This window comes from Thermobia domestica, chromosome 9 (assembly GCF_964235325.1).
Source record: "Thermobia domestica chromosome 9, izTheDome1.hap1.1, whole genome shotgun sequence".
NCBI lineage: Eukaryota > Metazoa > Arthropoda > Insecta > Zygentoma > Lepismatidae > Thermobia > Thermobia domestica.
The window spans coordinates 185,483,563-185,501,993 of NC_137462.1; the positions used below are offsets into that span (position 1 = coordinate 185,483,563).

General features: G+C 30.3%; 1 protein-coding gene across 1 annotated transcript in view; it reads right to left on the minus strand.

Moving 5' to 3' along the window:
* Positions 1–6,618: 6,618 nt before the first annotated feature.
* Positions 6,619–18,431, minus strand: part of LOC145660502 (lysosome-associated membrane glycoprotein 5) — a 55,314-nt gene continuing 43,501 nt past the window's right edge. The window contains exons 7-8 of the mRNA XM_081725628.1: positions 12,420–12,602; positions 6,619–9,950 (exon numbers count right to left, since the gene is read on the minus strand). Of these exons, the coding sequence (XP_081581754.1) occupies positions 9,790–9,950; positions 12,420–12,602 (344 nt within the window). The 3' untranslated portion in view covers positions 6,619–9,789. The remainder of the gene's footprint in view (positions 9,951–12,419; positions 12,603–18,431) is intronic.

Sequence of the window (18,431 nt, forward strand, 5' to 3'; positions counted from 1 at the left end):
ATGTTGGCTATATTATTATCATGATATATAAATACAGGGCATTTGTGCTGTATCACCGGACAACATGAAAATCGAAAAAAAAAAGTCCAAAATGTACTACATTTGGTTACAGTTGGTTACATTAGATTACATTATATTAAGTTGCGTTACATTAGGTCAGATTAGGTTGAGTTATAAGTCAATTACTTTCAAAACAGAGGCGTGCAAACTTGGAATAGAAAATTATTATTTGCATATAAATACGCGTCCGGATATACGGGCAGAAAAACTACAGAAAAACAAGAATCAACCAGTGCTAGGTGGCCATTAAAAAAAGCATTAATACTATCTAACCGAGTCAATGCAGGGCGAAGCTAATGGGACCGCGCGACAGTGCGGGGGTGTGTCCGAAGGAAGCAGACTCGTCAGCGACGGTAAGTACACTCGTAAGCGAGGGTAGTGAAAACAAGTGGGTTTTGGCAATGATACGAGTTTAAATAGCACTTACCATAGTTTCATACTAGTAATGATCCACTTGCAAACATAAAATACAGATTCTGTACACTCTGCACAAATGCACCGCCGTAGTGGCCACGTAGCAGGTTAGGATACACGCTTATTATTTTCGTATAATTTTGTAAAACTCAAACACGATATGTCACAACCTTGATACATACGCACCATTTCCACACTGCCTTTCCCGCCACTAAATCTTAACAAGTGTACATACCTCTCCGCCAAATAGTCCCTTCCGCGTCCACATACAGTGCCACTTACAACAACAAAAACACAAAATGAACCAACAACAACCACCACTTTCTTAACGTCAACTATTCCTCTCACTAGACTTTCACTCAGTCTTCCTCACAAACGAAAATAACTACTCCAATTCACCCGGTAAATTTCCTAAAAATTGGTCTGCCGATACAGCACTTAACCCAAATACAGGAATGTCGATGTATGATAAGTAAATGAACAATAGATATTTGTATGAATTAACGCTCTAGTGCCCATAATAAAATTTTAATAATTAATTGCAATACAAGTGTTGATGCTGATGTGAAGTAAACCTTTTATTAGAAAGTAATAATAATTAAATAAGGAATGTTAGTCTTCCGTGAAATAAGTTTTCATATGATTCTCAGTGTTCAAATGGATGTTTCCAGTTAAATAATACGTTTTATTCCTCGTATTTATTAATAATTGATTAATGTTGTGTAACGGATAATAAGACCGAATCTTCAATAATGTGCCGATGCATTACCAAGGAGGAACGTATTATACTCCGTCTTTGGGAGCTCCAGTCTTTCAAGGTTGGATGAGGTTCTTACGCTACCTAATGTTGTTTTATGGACACAATTAATAATAAGAGAGTTATAATGATACAGCTTGAATAACGTTTGATACAGGCCAGTAGCAAGCCCAAAAATGTAGGGGGTCCGGGAGAACTTAGGGGGGGGGGAGATCCAACCATATTATAGTTCATCACAATATTATAGTTCATTCGCAAGCCTACCATGAACATTTTAGGAGGTCAGTAAAAATTTAGGGAGGCCATCCCGCTAGACCCATCGTGGATACAGGCCTGGTTTGATATATAATACTGTTGGAATAATATTTAATGTCGATGTTTATGATAATTGAAATTTTGTGATATGAATGCGTGCGACATTTTCAACTTATTAAATAGCACATCCTGATGAAATTTTGTTCCAAATTTATTTATTTACACATATAATTAATGTTGATTACAGACATTGATAATTTTGTTCTATCGCTATTTTTATCGTTTATTTTGCATATGATTTTCGATGTAATGTAAGTGCTAATTAAGTTTTGGTGTCAAAGATTCAAACCATCTTCACGTATTTTCTGAAGATACTGTTGCTGCAATCCACAGATCTGGGAGCAGAAGTATCAACTTTCCCGAAAGATAGTCTTTTGTAGCAATGTCAGACCTGTTGGAATAATTAAATTTTTAAAAGAAATCAAGACAGTTCCCAGACCGGAATGATTTATAGCATGTCAGTGGCAATCGTGAACTTGTGGGTGATCTGTTGGAGTCAGATATTGATGTGTGAAACTCCATGAACAGACAGAGGTTGGTCAAGTGAATATCAATACCGTGAGGATTTTTATTATGGTATTCGCCTGAGAGAGAGAGAGTATTGAACGATGTTTCATGAGTTACATATGTGAGATGATGGTTTACAGTGTATAGCGATATATAACAACGAAGAGGTGTACCAATAGAAAAAAAATCTTCATCAAACATTACAGAAAAAGGTTGTAACGATAAGTTAAGCCTGGGACATGTGAGATAAGAAAGTGACTGTAGAACTTAATGTTTTGTATTTATTTGTAAAATTCCTATTGCAGATTTGAATTTCGTTATGTTGAGAATTTCATGCAATTGATAGGAACTCTGACGAGGGTAATATTAATATAAATATAATTATCTAATTAAAAATGTCTAACGAAGACAATGAGCTGAATATTAGTGAATTGAACGTTATTAATGATATAGACAATTTTGTTTGCTGTAAAAACGATTTAAGTTCTACGAAGGACTCATTGAATGCAAAATCTGAAAATGATATTAACTCTTTGATGCTCGTTGTTGATATAGCATCCTAATATGAAGAAAGTGGTAAAACCACTACCGTTGAAAAGATGGACTTTTATGGAAATCAGCAACTGACATATAGGTTATGATTTCAGTGCAGTTGTAGAAAATGAATCTAACCTTGCAAAATAGCATGAAGCAAAGACGAGAGGAAACCCTAAGTTTGAAAGTACAAGTCACTCTACTTGCTATTAATATGAAAAATGTGAAATACAATATGACACAAGAATTTGAATCTAGTTCCTCGATATTAGCTACGCTTCAGGACATTGAACAAGTAACTGACACTGGATTTAATGACGATGAATAAATAGGTTATGCATGGTAAGAAAATAACTAGAGAAGATTCAATTACCTCGAAAAACATTCACATGATGAGTTTGTTGGAATGATGGAAGTTCAGGAAAACAACACAAATTGGTGAAAACTGAAAGAAAAAGAAGAATCAAAATGGAAAGAAGTGTAAACAGAATAAAACTGAAGTTGGAAGCACCTACGTGAAAAAATAATAAAAAAGAAAAAATTGAAGAGTTAAAAATAAGCATATTTTGTGAATGACGATACGACAGATCGAAACCAAGACATTTAGAAGCTTGCTTGGAAAAAAGAAAGAAGAAAATGCAAAGTGGAGAGATGCTAAATCATTGAATGAAAGATCGAAGTAAAGAAGTAGAATCAAGGAAGTCTATATTGGAAATGAAAGAAAAGGAAATTGAAAGGACGTGAGATATAAAGTCAAAAGGGACGGAAAACCGAAAGAAAAGTAGAAACCGAAGAAACCTACGCAGAAAATGAAACAACTAATGATTATCCGTAATTTAAAAAAAAAAAAAAAAAGTAGAAAGGATGCAAACTAGAATCAGGAAAACAAATATACGAATAACGATACTTACCAATCCATCGATTTGGGAACGGAGAAAGAATAGAATAAATGAAAGAAATGAAGTTTGAATGTTCGAAGAAACCACCATAAAAAGGGAAGGGAAGGACATAAGAAAATAGAGTGTTGCTATGATCTGGTGCTAGTGTTAATTTTGCGCATGTTCTTATTAATTGTTTGATGGAGAGTTTAAAGTGTGAAGGAAGTTCAAGATAATTATGTGTTTACATTTTTTAAAATTGATCCAAAAATTATCATTGAATTTTCGATATTACTTTATCATAAGTCAAGCTTACTAATTTGAATTTAAGTAAAATTATTCATTTAATTTCGACTTAAAAGATGTGGCAAAGTTATCATGCAGCGAATAAATGAATTGATATTTTGAACCTTGTAAGTACGTATATTAACAAGATGTTGTGTTATATTGCGAAATCTAGACTTATAGATTATTACAGAACTACAAATCAAATGGTTAAAAATTTTAATTGGAGTAGAGCAAATTGCAATGCACCATCCGTTTTCTTTCGCTCCAATACTTGCGACAATACAAAGTATCTTGGTTTTATCTTTATTCTTTTATTTTCAATTTTATAATTAATTTTTCTGTTTTAACAACGATTCTTCTGTTTCTTTACTATTGATTCCATGTTATTATTTCATAATCATTGAATATGTTCTGTTATTGGATCGACAAGTTTATTACAAATAATGTAATGTAATTTTCAAAAATTTTAAAGTATATTAAAAATTTGATATTAAAAGTAAAAAGAAACAAGATTCTATAAGCAAATAAACTCGCTTTCAAGGAAGTGAAAACAAGCAAATGAAAGTGACAAGGTCGAAAATACGACAAGTAAACAAGGAATTCATATAGGTGAAAGGCAAACACAAAAATATATAAAATAATCCAGAAATAAACAAAAGGTCACAATTGTTAGATCGGTTAGAATCGACAGAACGGTCTGAACAAACAGTCACGTAATCAGCGTCATTATAGTCAGTCAAGTTGTTGACAGTTATATTGAAAAGCAGAATGGTCTTCAGATGGTTAAATTCTTATATTGAAAAGCAGAATAGTCTTCAGATGGCTAAATTCTACAACTTTCCTGTAAGTAAATCTTAATTTAATTGTGTAAAGTGTTTTTTCGCCAACAAATCAAAGTATTAGAAAATGGTAGTACCGTAATAATATTTTGACTCCATAAAGTTGTTTAATTAACCAGTCTTAATTCTTCGAAATTCCATACTGTTGTTTTCCCAAGGAGATCGCACCCAAACTCTTTGGTCACCGATGATTGGCAAGGAAGAAGTGCTGCAGGAATATGCAAGTGAAACAGGATCTAGAGAATTGACATTGACATCTTTTTTCTGGAATCCAGGATGCTTCCAAACAATTCCTGTTTAACTTTCATTCATTGTTTACATATCGGTTATCCACGATCGTCGCTACGGTTTATTGTGCACCAACAGATGCGTACGCAAGAACTTATTTCGGGAGAGTTCACAGCTTTTGTTGGAGTTCAAATTCATATGAAGATAAATTATATTAAAACTTGTAAAATCACCCCTACAATTAGACTAAATTTACAGAAAAGTCGGGATTTCATGGAGCGACTAGGTTGGGAGTAACAGCCTCGGGACTTTAAATTAGTATTTGATAAAATTCATTCTAGCGTTAATACATCTCAACAATAGTCCGCCATAGATTATCACAAAATTAATATCTGATAAATTTTATTTTATCTCGTTAAGAAACTACCCAAAACTTCTCGAATTTTGAAGGAAGGAAAATAAATTTTTACAACTCTTCTACGATGGACATCGTCAAGGAATATAAATGTTTTTTTTTGTCTTATTTTACAATAAATGCTAGCGTAGCTTCAACACTCGGTAAGTAAAGAGTATTTTACTATAAATGCTTTGGGTTCTTTTCTTAAGCTCCCATCGTTTACCTGGTAATAGAGTTAAATAAAAATAACAAAATTAGAAGGTTTTTCCACAGTTTTTATTAATAAAGCAACAAGATGTGTGTATATATGTTCTAAATTTAACTAACGGTCCTTATATTTCTCAACATTTATTTTCATAAACAGTATCTTATCGTCAATGTGCTAAATATTTTTACATTTACAATAACAGCAACATCTTGAAGAATAGCATTACCTATGACAAATGCAGCTTCACTGTTAGTAATTTTCTTTCCCAATAAGAAGAGACCATAATGCTCATGTTTAATATGATATAAAGACAACATTCATGTAATTTCCGAATTACCATTTTAAAATTTCTTTCGTAACGTAGAACTGTACGGTAGAACTGAAACAATTTTGCGGATATATATATATATATATATATAATTTTATGATTAATCTCTTTTGATAATAAACAATAACAATCTAATTACGTGAAATGCAATAATTATTTAAAATAATGTGCCTAAAAACTTCTATGCTCTCGAATTGACATGCACCTATAAAGACAGTTCATTAAGTGTTTTGAAAGCTTAGGGCAAGTATTAACACGTTAGTAAGACGCATACAAAAGAAATTTATATTCAGAAATACACGTATGAAAGCAAAACATATTACAATCCATAAATGGCATATAGCAATAATAGATATAATATATATTATAATGCAGTGTCATATTTTAAAAGATATGAATTTGTCTTGTTCCTAATAGAAAGAAAGCTTAGGGCAATTAAAACGATTTGAAAGAGCGTACAGACACATAAGAAATTATAAACTTACGGATTTATGTATAAAAATCAAACCTTGATGCAATACACTCACGACACTCTCCAAGCTATAAAAAACGTATTTTGTTATACTTCTCAGACCACATATTTTAAAAGAAATGTGAAAACTTACCTAATGTATCTATATGTTTCTAATATTTCGGTTTACAAAAGTAGTGAAACAATCATCAGAGTGTAACTGAAAATAGAAGAGTAATCTTACGTGTAAAGAAGTTCAAGGTGAAGGACACACTGATTTTTTAAGCCTTCTATGTTTAAAATATGGATTGATTATTATAACCACCAGTGTGTCGTATGGGGGCAAACAGCTTGAAACAAAAGGATGATGACACAACTTATAATAATACCAATTCATACTTATTTTTAAGCATAGGAAGTTAAAAAAAATCATAGTACTCTTCACCTAGAATAACTTCATACATAACGTTATCCTTCCATTTCTAGTAACGTTTTGATGTAAACTACTACTTACAGTTACACGCGCGAAACATTAGATAAAATTTTTACATTTCCATAAAAATATATTTAAGAACTTTGTATTAAAGGGTAAATGAATAAACTATTTATTTTAAATTTTTTAAAAACTTGATGTTCAAAGAAGTAAAAATTATGAAATTATTTAATCTTATCCCCAAACTAATATCACTGAGAAAAAACCTTGATTTACTACAGTACAAACTGCATTTATTGTAGGTAACGAACACCGTAACATGATACACCATTTACATTTGTAGGTGCACCTGGGACTCTTTTCATTATTATAATTTGGCTGGATAATTTGTAGGTAAAAATGATTGAACGGATCACAGGCTACTAAAGTAGTGAAAAGTGCTTGAATAATTCTTAATATTCTAGCTTAATAGTTTTCTTCTACTATTCCTATCTCCTCACATGTTGTTAAGAAATATTTTGTTTTGCAGAAATGTTTCTTGAGTAAGTTGATATTTAAACAATTGTTACATGTTCCAAAATCTTATAAACTAGTCAGATTATACTATTAACATATATATTTTTATTAATAGTATTTTTAAGTATTTGTTTTCCAAGGTATCAATGAATAGTTAGTTAATTGGAAAAAACATTTTCCTAATTTCTTAATCTTTTACACTCAGGATTTTTTAAGAAAGATCAATTGATTGTAAATAGGATAATCAATTTAATATCACTTAATTTTTAGCAGAAAAATAAGAAGGAAAAAAAAACACAATATAAACGTACAATATTCAAGTGCTTGTACAATCATTAGAGTTTGGAACAAGTAAAGGTGACCACGTATTTATTGATTGATGAGTCGTTAACTAATGACTCAATTTCAGTTGATCGACAGTAGAATCAAAAGTTACCTTTATTACTTTATTTAGGTTTATTTATTTATTTTTTATTTTATTTTGTTACTTTTTGACTGATTAATATTATTAATGTGCAAACCAATAGTTGAACTATTTTGTAAAGTTCTTTGGTAAGAGCAAGATACATATGTAAAGTTCCGTGTGTGTCTTAGTCAGACTGAATCAATCAGACAATGCTTCAATATAGTTCTCATTTACGGAGATCTCCTCACAAACGGATAATTTGCATTTATAATCAGATTTCACCAAGAAATAGTAGGTTATATAATTTTAAAAGGAATGTACAACATAAAAACGAAATATTTGCATTTAAACAAAAGTGCATCAATTAAAAACTTATAAACTTACACTGTCAATAATAATAATAATAATAAATAAACGTTAGAAAAATAATTTCAATTTATCTGAGATTGCATTCTAAATTCATGTATATGTTGAAACTACTTGCAATGTAACAGTAAACTACAACATATAGTAAATGTTGCAGAATGCTCGTTGAATGTACCATCATAGAACATATTTTTGCCTATAAATTATCCAGCCGTGTTCTATCATGCAGAAGAAATAGAACATGGAAGACTTGAACCTGGCCATGTTAGTAAACACTTACAAAACTTCAAAAACTGAGAAGACAGTCTTAAATGAATACCACAATACAAACAACGATAGTAATCTTCTTTCACATCACAGCATAGATTTTATAATATCATAACAACTTAAAAAGAATTTTATCTTATGCTAAATTCGTAGACATGTTTAGTTTTCTTTCTTTTGTGAAGTCTATTTTTTATGGATTTGAATAAGCATTTATAATTTTAAAATCATCATGTAAGACCGGCAAATTTTCAAATATATATATATTTGGCATAAAATATTTTTGAAAGAATTGGTACAACTTAATGTGGAAAATTGACAAATGTGTTTTATCTTATCTATTACTTTAAACCCGTACTTTGTTATAACTAAAATCTATAAGAAGATTGCGCAATTCGCAATTATTAATTAACGAGAAAATATTCAAAATATTTGCTTACTAAGCCAGGTATTTTATGATATGTGAAACCCTTCAGACTTAAATCATAATGTTAGAGGATAATAATAATAATAATAATAATAATAATAATAATAATAATAATAATAATAATAATAATAATAATAATAATATAATAATAATAATAGAATTTTACTTTCCTTATTCCTTAATGAAATTGATATTGCTTTCAGTATTCTTTACTCTCTCAATTCCAAATTGGATTTAAACAGAAGGTTCATGTAATGGCTTGCTAATGCTTAACGATATGTTTTCTTTTTCATAAAATAACATCACAAATATTTCAAAAATTAGTAAATTCATGAAAAACTTTTTTTTTTAAATCAACACACTGTAATTCATAAATATAGAAGATTACATAATAATCTTCAGTTATTGCTAAGATTTTTACAACTTTATACAATATCCACATTAAATTACATAATATTAAGATGATTAATTAACACTGTTTTTTAAATATTCAAAACAAATTGACAAATAATGGACATATGTAACTTACACTTTTAAGTTTATTCTCGAATATTAAATTGTATTTGTTATTATACCGGTTACGAGTCAACATTGATTATGTCACTATATCAAAACTCTTACGACTTCTCAACACTTACAAAACGGAAAAATCACAAATTATCATGTTGAAAAACAAAGTCTGAAAAATGTAAGATAGTGACGTAATACTTCTAGAACAACAACGATTTCCAATTTTGTTACACGATTTTTTTTTATTTCCAAACTAATTTTTGCATAGTTATTAAAGAACATTTTTCAAAATAAATGTTAAGAAAGAAAGAAGATATTAAAGGAAAAATGTACAGAAAAAGAGAGTACATGACGAAACGAAGGAGTATCGAAAGAAAAGTAAAATTCAGAATTATGTCTCACTATTTACATTTTTCTTCATATTAAAAAAAATATTGTACCTATACTTACTTAGGATTTACATGCTAGACTATATGACATTAACTAAAACCAATATCAAGTAGATTTTTTTCTACTTGGTGCATTATATTAAAAAGTTATCTGTCGCTTGAAGCTGTCACAACTTTAATTATTTCAAACAACTTCTTTTCAAAATCAAAGAGTGTAATTGTTTTTGTTTAGGCTTCGTGGACAATATTGTAAGGATTACTTTGATTTTCATTTCTACTCCATAGTGTCATATTGTACTTTTTTGATTTTGAAATAACGATACACACCGTAACCCGTCACAGTAAGAAGGACTACGACTGCCAACGTGCTTCCAACAGCTACAGGCGCTGTTTCGTCTCGATAGGACCCAGTGCCAGTTGCTGAACACGCGAACTCTGGAAAACATATGTTCAGATATTTAATTTTATATATAATTGTGCAAACAAGTTCAAAAAAATTGCAATCCCCACTTACTATTCGAAAACCCTATGTGACACTTCTATGTTTTTATTTAATGACGTAATAATGCATAAGATTGGAATACAGATAGGAGTATACTTCTTGTTGGCTTACAGATAGGAGTATAAGTTTTATACAAAGTAAAAAGCAGAGTAAGAAGCTGTTTTTGTCATGGGATGTAACACAACATAAGTATTTGTTGGCTTATCTTTTGGAAGAAATGGTAAAAAAAAAAAAAAAGGAACGAGTGGTTTTTGATAAGAAATTTTAATAGCAATGATTAGCACGAATTATAATCTTTTCAACACTGGAAGGAGTTGATAAATAATTTCTTAATAAAAGACACGAATGAAAATAATGACAATTAGTCACTGAAACGCAGCATTGAATTGAGGTTTTACCATTTGTATGCATACGTAAGTACAATTTGAAGTTTCTTTACTCTTATGTTTTGTCTGAATATTCTGCCCGACGGTGGTGTACGCAGAATTTCAGCAAAGGGAAGTTCAAGCTCTCAATTTCATATCCTTTTAAGGAAAAGCGTAATGTTTATATATATATATATATTTTAATATAGTAAATGTTTATTTTTCCATAGTACCTTGCTTAAAGGGGGACACTACTACTGCCCGAAGTCAGTTCTAGGCTATTTTTCTAGAATGCCTGGCCGGGTGTGTTAAGTCAGTAGAATAAGGGGTAGGGTGGCCAGTTTCTCTTCTTTATGTTTCTAGAAATCGGCGAGCTACAGTCAAGAAATAGATTGAGACATGAAGAAAGCAGTCTACCCTTAAGGATTTTTCAAAAATCAATGGTGTTATTTATTGTTCTTTCAAACATCTTTATTAAACGCTATTGTACTTTTAGATTATTATACGTAGGAATTAGATACTTCTCAATTTTCAGTAATGACCTGACAGTCATGGTAGAATATTGATGATGATGATTATAATCATGATGACCTAGGAGTTAAGATGACTGCTGTTGCAATATTTTTAAATGTTAATGTAAGAATCAAAACAGTTGTTTTTTATATAAAAAAACTTTAAAAAATAATGGTAATAAACTTAGTGATAATTTTCTATCGGATAAAACAACAACTTCAGATTGAAACTTTGAAGCAACCTGGGGCTAAATATGTTATGTTCATTCCTCAAAAAATCATACAATCTGCTTTCCTCGTGTAATTAAACTAAATTAAATTTATTATTATTGAGTAATGTAAAGTAGGAGTTATGAAGTAACGATAAACATTGGTAAAGCAATGTAATATCCATTGTAAGATGTTTGTTGCTAGGTGGTGAAATTTAGTTACTAATAGAGCTTAAGAGAAATGTTAGAGGTGATCAATTTATATTTATGTTACTTTAGTATAAATAGTGACCAGCGGATGATCTGTTATTTAGCAAATGAAAATGAATAATGTGGTATTCTTGGTGGATAAGCTAATATGACTATTGGTGCGTTATAAGGGGAATGAAATAAGAACTATAAATCGAATATTCTGCGGACGTGAATAAACCTAATCTGTTGGGGCTTATGAATGAACAGATACCGCGTATTTATATTTAAGAATGTATCCACAGTTTTACTAATTCCGACATTTTCAACAGGAACCTCATTTTTGTCAACGGCTTACTTATTTGCATGAAGATACGCTGCTGTTTCAGCCACATCCCATGACTTCCATTATATAATGAAAAATTATTTTAAATATTATTAAGCTTACCCGTACATTCTGAAAACAAAATGTATAAACCACACTATGATGGATAAAATAGCATCAAATACAGTAATGTTCCTATTTCAATCAAAGAAATTATATCCATCATAGTATGGTTTATGTATTTTGATTTTAGGATATTACAACTAAGCTTACTCATACGTAAAATAATTTTTCATTACATAATGAGGGTTCTGAGATGTGTTTGAAACAGCAGTGCGCGTTTATGTGCAACAAATAAGCCGCTGACGAAGGTAAGGATTCTCACTGAAAAATTCAGCATTAATAAAACTGTAGACGCATTCCTGAGTTTGATCTGATAGTTATAATTACGCTCCAGTTTAATTTCGTCAGTACTTATATATTTATATTATTTATAATAGATAGGAGGCAGAATAATATCTTTCATTAGTAAGTCCTTTTTATTATTATTATTCTTTTAAAATAGCAGGGGATTTTAAAGTTTGGAATTTATTAATTTTTTCCTTGCTTTATTTGTGCGCTCTTTGTTGTGCATAAGCCGATTGTTTTTATTTGTTAGTTAAACATACAATTTAGATGAAAAATATTATAAAAAGTTCACGATATAAAAGTTCATGATCGCTGTAAAAAGTTCCTTAATAACAGTAAAAATACAGAGAACTGAGTGCATATAATATATAAAAAAGTAAGGAAATATACTCACCCGGCCCGAACTCCCCATTCTTGAATATAAAAGGCTGTAGCTTGAAGTCCTTTATGTCGATTGTGGCTTTATAATTACCGCCACTACGGAGTTCGATGGAGGAGTCACGGCAGGCATAGTGCTTCCCTACAGGTGTCGGGTACAGCATTGATTTCTTAGTTTTCAACATCACACGTCGGTTTGCTGCAATAAAAATATAACAGATAATAGTTAATCAATAAATCGCACTTGCTCCTTTATTTATTTCCAATACTTTATATTATTATTATTATTATTATTATTATTATTATTATTATTATTATTATTATTATTATTATTATTATTATTATTATTATTATTATTATTATTATTATTATTATTATTATTACTTCAAGGTTTCGACTCGAAATAAGTTTACTCATTGATATAAACTAAAATTTTGAACTCTGACAAAATTAGACATTCACTGCCTACAAAACTACACAACGAAACCTGAAAAGACATAGGAATAATATTTAATTATAAGAAAAAAGATAAATAAATCAGGAAAATGATACAAGTGACTTATTACCACGCAAATAAGTGCACTGAGATGACAGTAGTTCAGAATATTAAAAAAAAAAAAAAAAGAAAGAAAGAAAGAAAGAAATCAGATAAATAAACAAAACCAAATTCCCAGTGGATATTTATAGGGACAAAGAGAGACCTAGAAAACCAAGTGGTGACAAAATCAAGAAACACTGGAATAACATGGGGGGGGGGGGGAGTTCCACATAATTGGCTGTGGAGAAGAGCTGGGAAGCATAGTGGACTGATAATTGTTCACAGTGATATTACCAGAATAAGTTTCATATACAACAAGTATTTATGGTGTTACACTATATAAAAGAACATTAAGAAAGTCATTCATCTACTAAGCTTTCAGGTAGGCAGTTAGCAAATAGTGAGATTTTCATTATCAATGCGGCTCATATTTCTATTTGCAGAACTTTTGTATGCCTTCTAATAAGAACTTTATATATAAAATTTCATAATAGCAATAGGAAAATGATTCTTACATTTAGAATTTATACAAATAAATTCTTAGTGGAATTGTGCAAGTAAAAGTTACACTACAACAGAAGAAAGAAAAATCAGTGATTCTTCATACTTTTGGGATTAGGATCAATGATTTATGTGGTACATGCAATAACTAAATACTTCTATTAGAATACAGTAAATAACGTTGTTCCAAGTTATAAGTATTGTACATCAGAATGATATGAAACTACACTAGCTAATAGAGTTCTTATTTGAAACTCAGTTTTGGACAAGCAGTATGGCAGAAGATGTCAATAAAGTTTAAAGTTCACATAAGTATATCTTCAAACTCTTCAGTTCCACCCATAGGGACGATATTTGTTTAAAATTCAGGTTGGAATGAACTTTCTCTTATCAATACGTTTAGAATGTTACAAACACTACTTATTTTATTTATACTTAGCGGGAGATTAGACTTCCGAGAGATTAGACTAAGAGAAACCTACTTTTTCTCCATAGTATGAGGTTGTAAATTACGTTCCAAACACGCTAGTATGAACTATAAGAAATTAGAATACAGTTTGTCCTTGAAGACTTATATGACAGCAGATACAACTGAAGAAAAATACCCAAGATTTATTGTATTTATTGGTGGTATAATGATGTTATCCGAGATACTACACTAATTACTTCACTGTAAAACTTAGAGCATTGTGAGACACTGAGACACAGTCCACCTAATCAAATTATGGGAATATTCTCTATGTATTTTCCTTAATAATCAATAAACATTTTTTTTTCTGAATTGCAGAGAAATAGAAATTGTAATGCTTAATAAATAGCAAAAATACATATCAACTTCTACAACATTATTAGCGTTTAACGAAAAAAAAAAAAAGTTCAAAGATCAGACATATACCACATTGATAGATCTTGCAGTGTAGATCAAAATGATATACGTCACCGTAAATGCTCATGCGTAGGTTTCGAGAAAATGAGAAAAACAAATTGAGAATAGCAAGTTGAGACAAACCTAAAAGTTGATACTGAACGTAAACCACGCCACCTAAAAAGGTGAGATTACTACTGAAGTATACACTCATGAAATTTTTCATTATGACACTAGCAACACGACAGATACAGTCCAAAATATGATTATATTTTAAACTTTTTTTTTCTATTTACCTAAAACATTTTAACTTTTAAACTTCATTTTCTATTTACATAAATCATTTTAATTTTGAACTTTATTTTCTATTTACATAAAACATTTTAACTTTTCAACTTCATTTTCTATTTACATAAAACATTTTAATTTTAAACTTTATTTTCTATTTACATAAAACATTTTAATTTTAAACTTTATTTTCTATTTACATAAAACACTTTAACTTTTAAACTTTATTTTCTATTTACCTAAAACACTTTAACTTTTAAACTTTATTTTCTATTTACCTAAAACACTTTAACTTTTAAACTTTATTTTGTATTTACATAAAATATTTCAACTTTTAAATTTTATTTTCTATTTACATAAAATATTTTAACTTTTAAATTTTATATTCCATTTACCTAAAATACTGTCCGACGATAAGATATATCACATCGAGCTTAACAAAACAAAATGACTTGCTTAAGGGTAAATTTTGATGCGAAATTTTCTAGAGGAACGAGCGAAGAAACGAAGTTCTGTGGCGCTAAAAATTGCCGTTCGTTGGTAATAATAATAATTGATACTTCTAGAATAGATTGTTTATAGCTATATTTACGTACCGTGTATTTATATAAATAAAAATGAAAGTGATTATGTTTGTGATTTAATAACTCTTGAACCACCCAACCGATGTCGATCAAATTTTCAACATAGATGAGATTCGATTATCATTTTACTTTGACGGCGCAACTTACGGGAGAGGTTTAAAAATGACCGATATTAGTGTCGTATCCATAGTTTTCGGAATCGCTGAGATGAACAGTGACACTTCCGATGCCATTTAAATTCAAATTCAGCCCACAATAGTAATATTTAATTTATATGATCTAGTTGAAGAATGCAAGACAAAAAACACTGTCTATGAGAGAGCGCTTCATATATATATATCAGATCTGTCTTCTTTTAACAATGATACAGACACTTCTAGCAGAAAATACTAACAGTTATGAGCATATTACTTTAATATCTTGCAACATTTGGTCATATTAATTTGATTTTCACTAATATTCGTGTATCTTTTCCAAAACTAGAAGAAACCATTGATGAAAATTTGGAGAATAATAAAAAATTCTCAATGTTGGTAGTAAGAATTTCATATATTCGCCAATTCGATTAGTTCAAATATACAGTTTAAAATGTAATATACGTATAACAGATTGTTTAAAAAAATAGTGAGTTTTTGCGCACGAGACAGCCTTAGTGTCACAGGGTATATGAGTCGTAGCGGGTCTGGTCGAACGTTAATTGACATTTCATAATTGAAGCTAGTAAATATGCAAAAAAATGTTGAAACTCTTATATAATCAGACGTAAAGTCTTTCATCGTGGAGATGAGTAAACTTTTTGCAAAACTGAGCTACATTTTACATTCGATAACGGCGCAAATGCTGCCACAGACCCGTGAAATTTAAGGGCAAGATATGTTATCAAAAGCAACGAGCAAAAGATGGTTCAGATGTTCTCATCCTGCAAATTTCGAAGTTTAAGACACTTTCACGCAGAGGGCGACTAATCACAGCAAAAGTAGATGATACCTGGAGAGAGCTGGTAAGAAAAAGAAACTCATTGTTTAGATGCTACATAATCTGACTCAAAAATATTTACTCGATCGAATTTCTGCTGAAACATGACGACCTCGAGCCATTTCTATAGCAGTTAATCACGAGTGATGAAACAACAACTATATGCGAAAAAGATCACGGTCAAAGTGAAAAGAAGCTCCACAGTCTGTGGTAAAGCCCACATTGACGCCCAGGAAGGTTATGGTATGCATTTGGTAGGATTGGAAGGACACGTATCAAATGGTAAATTTATGGGTAATCCATATGAAAAAAAAAAATCTTGATTATTTCTTCTATGTTTGCAAATTGTAATATTATTTCAATGCGTATAATATTAATTATTGCAGAGAAAAATGTTTCTTGAACATATACAAATTACAATTATTACACATCAAAAATTGATAACTTAAAACCTATTTTGAGTAAGGACAGTCTTATTCAGGGGTGCGATATATCAATCAATAGATCACATCGACATAAACAAAGTAACATGATTGAAGGTGAATTCATAAGCTAGTTTTCGAGAAAATTGAAAGAAACAGATTTTTATGGGGTTAAAAAGTATGTCATTCGTTGATAATCTGATAAAGTTGAAAGTTTTTATTCTATAGAAATGTTTTTTTAATTACTAATTTATGCTCTGTATAGGAAAAAATATGTACAGTTTAGAAGCAGACTGTATTATTCTTTGATTCCTCCTAATAGTGACTTGTAAATTCATTTTTCAAAACTTATGTAGAAAATATAAATTTCCATTATCCGAACAATCTACAGTAGACATGTCTTAAGGTGGCTAAAATAAATCAAAGAAGTACTTGTGTGAAAGCGACGTGGATTTGTCAATCCTTTAAAAATGCTAACAGAGAAACATCTGGTGGTCTCAAAGTGCTAATAATACTGTTTCTTGTAAGTGTTCTTATATATTTCACAGACAATAATAAGGAATATAAAAGAAAGAAAACAGAACTCTATCACCTATTACTGTAAGAATCTTGGAAGAAGTGGCGGGCCTAGAGTTCTACAAAAAGGAAATCACAAACCCATCCCTGCAAAATCAATATCCGCCTTCGCATAGTGACTTCTCACTTTGAAGACATTCTTTAAATTCTGATGTGAAGAATAAATATTGCAGAAAAATAACAACGAATATGCCACTGTATAATTATATTGCCAGCATACATCCTACATATAGAATTATTTAACTTAATTTTACACATATGCTTTTACTTAGCATAAAGAATTCAAGAAGTAAAAATTCTTGGTGCAAACACTGCTCGAACTATTTCTTCAATTTTTTGAATTTCTCAATCGATTCGTAAAAATCATTTTGTTACATGTCTACTAAAATACAAATTATTAGCAGTGTAATTTGAAACAGATTCGAAAAAACTAAGTAATGGTGAAAAATAAACTTGCTTCATTTCTCGTATATTTATTAATTTGTAAAATAGGATAAGAAAATATTTTCAAGATGCAATGAAATACGAGTATCTATTCGATTTCGATCGTTTAAAAGCAAATGAGATTTCATTCGATCATTTATTGTCAGTGCCAAGACGTAGACTTAATGTTTAATATAGAATCTGAATCACACGTGCTCCTACCGAAAGTCGAATTCTGGTATCCTGTTTATTAAATCATATATCCTTGAGGAACCTTCAAAATATGCGTGCAGTTCCTCAAATCTAACGAGAATCGAATTTGCTGAACTCCCGTGAGTGTTACTCTTAAACCTACCCTACATGATTGAGTATTCTGCACTTGTTAGTATTTTATAACTATTAATTCGAATTACAAGTTTAACATCAATATATTTGTTTGTGGCTTCGCATGACACTAACATTTCAGATGCAAATCTATTTAAAATATAGTTCAAAAATTCGTTTCCTAAATACTTGGAAAAAAAATCATGTGTTATTAAATTCCGAAATTCTAAAATGTATTAAGAAAGTATTTTATTTTTTTCTTCGTAATAATTTATATATGAACATCGTAAAGAAAACATAATCCTTTTTCGAAGATCTACTGCAAAGCTATGTCGCCCTTACGATGATGTGATTTATTCTTTTTCCCGTGATTAGCAGGTGTTTTCTCCTACGTCCATCTTCATCGTCTGAAGCGTGCAAACGCAACACAGTCCTGAAGGGTTCTATCTTTCCGCTCATCTCCTCTTCTTTCTCTCCCGCCTCCACTCTTCCCCCACTGGTCGCAAAGAAGTACATGAAAAAAACATTTTTT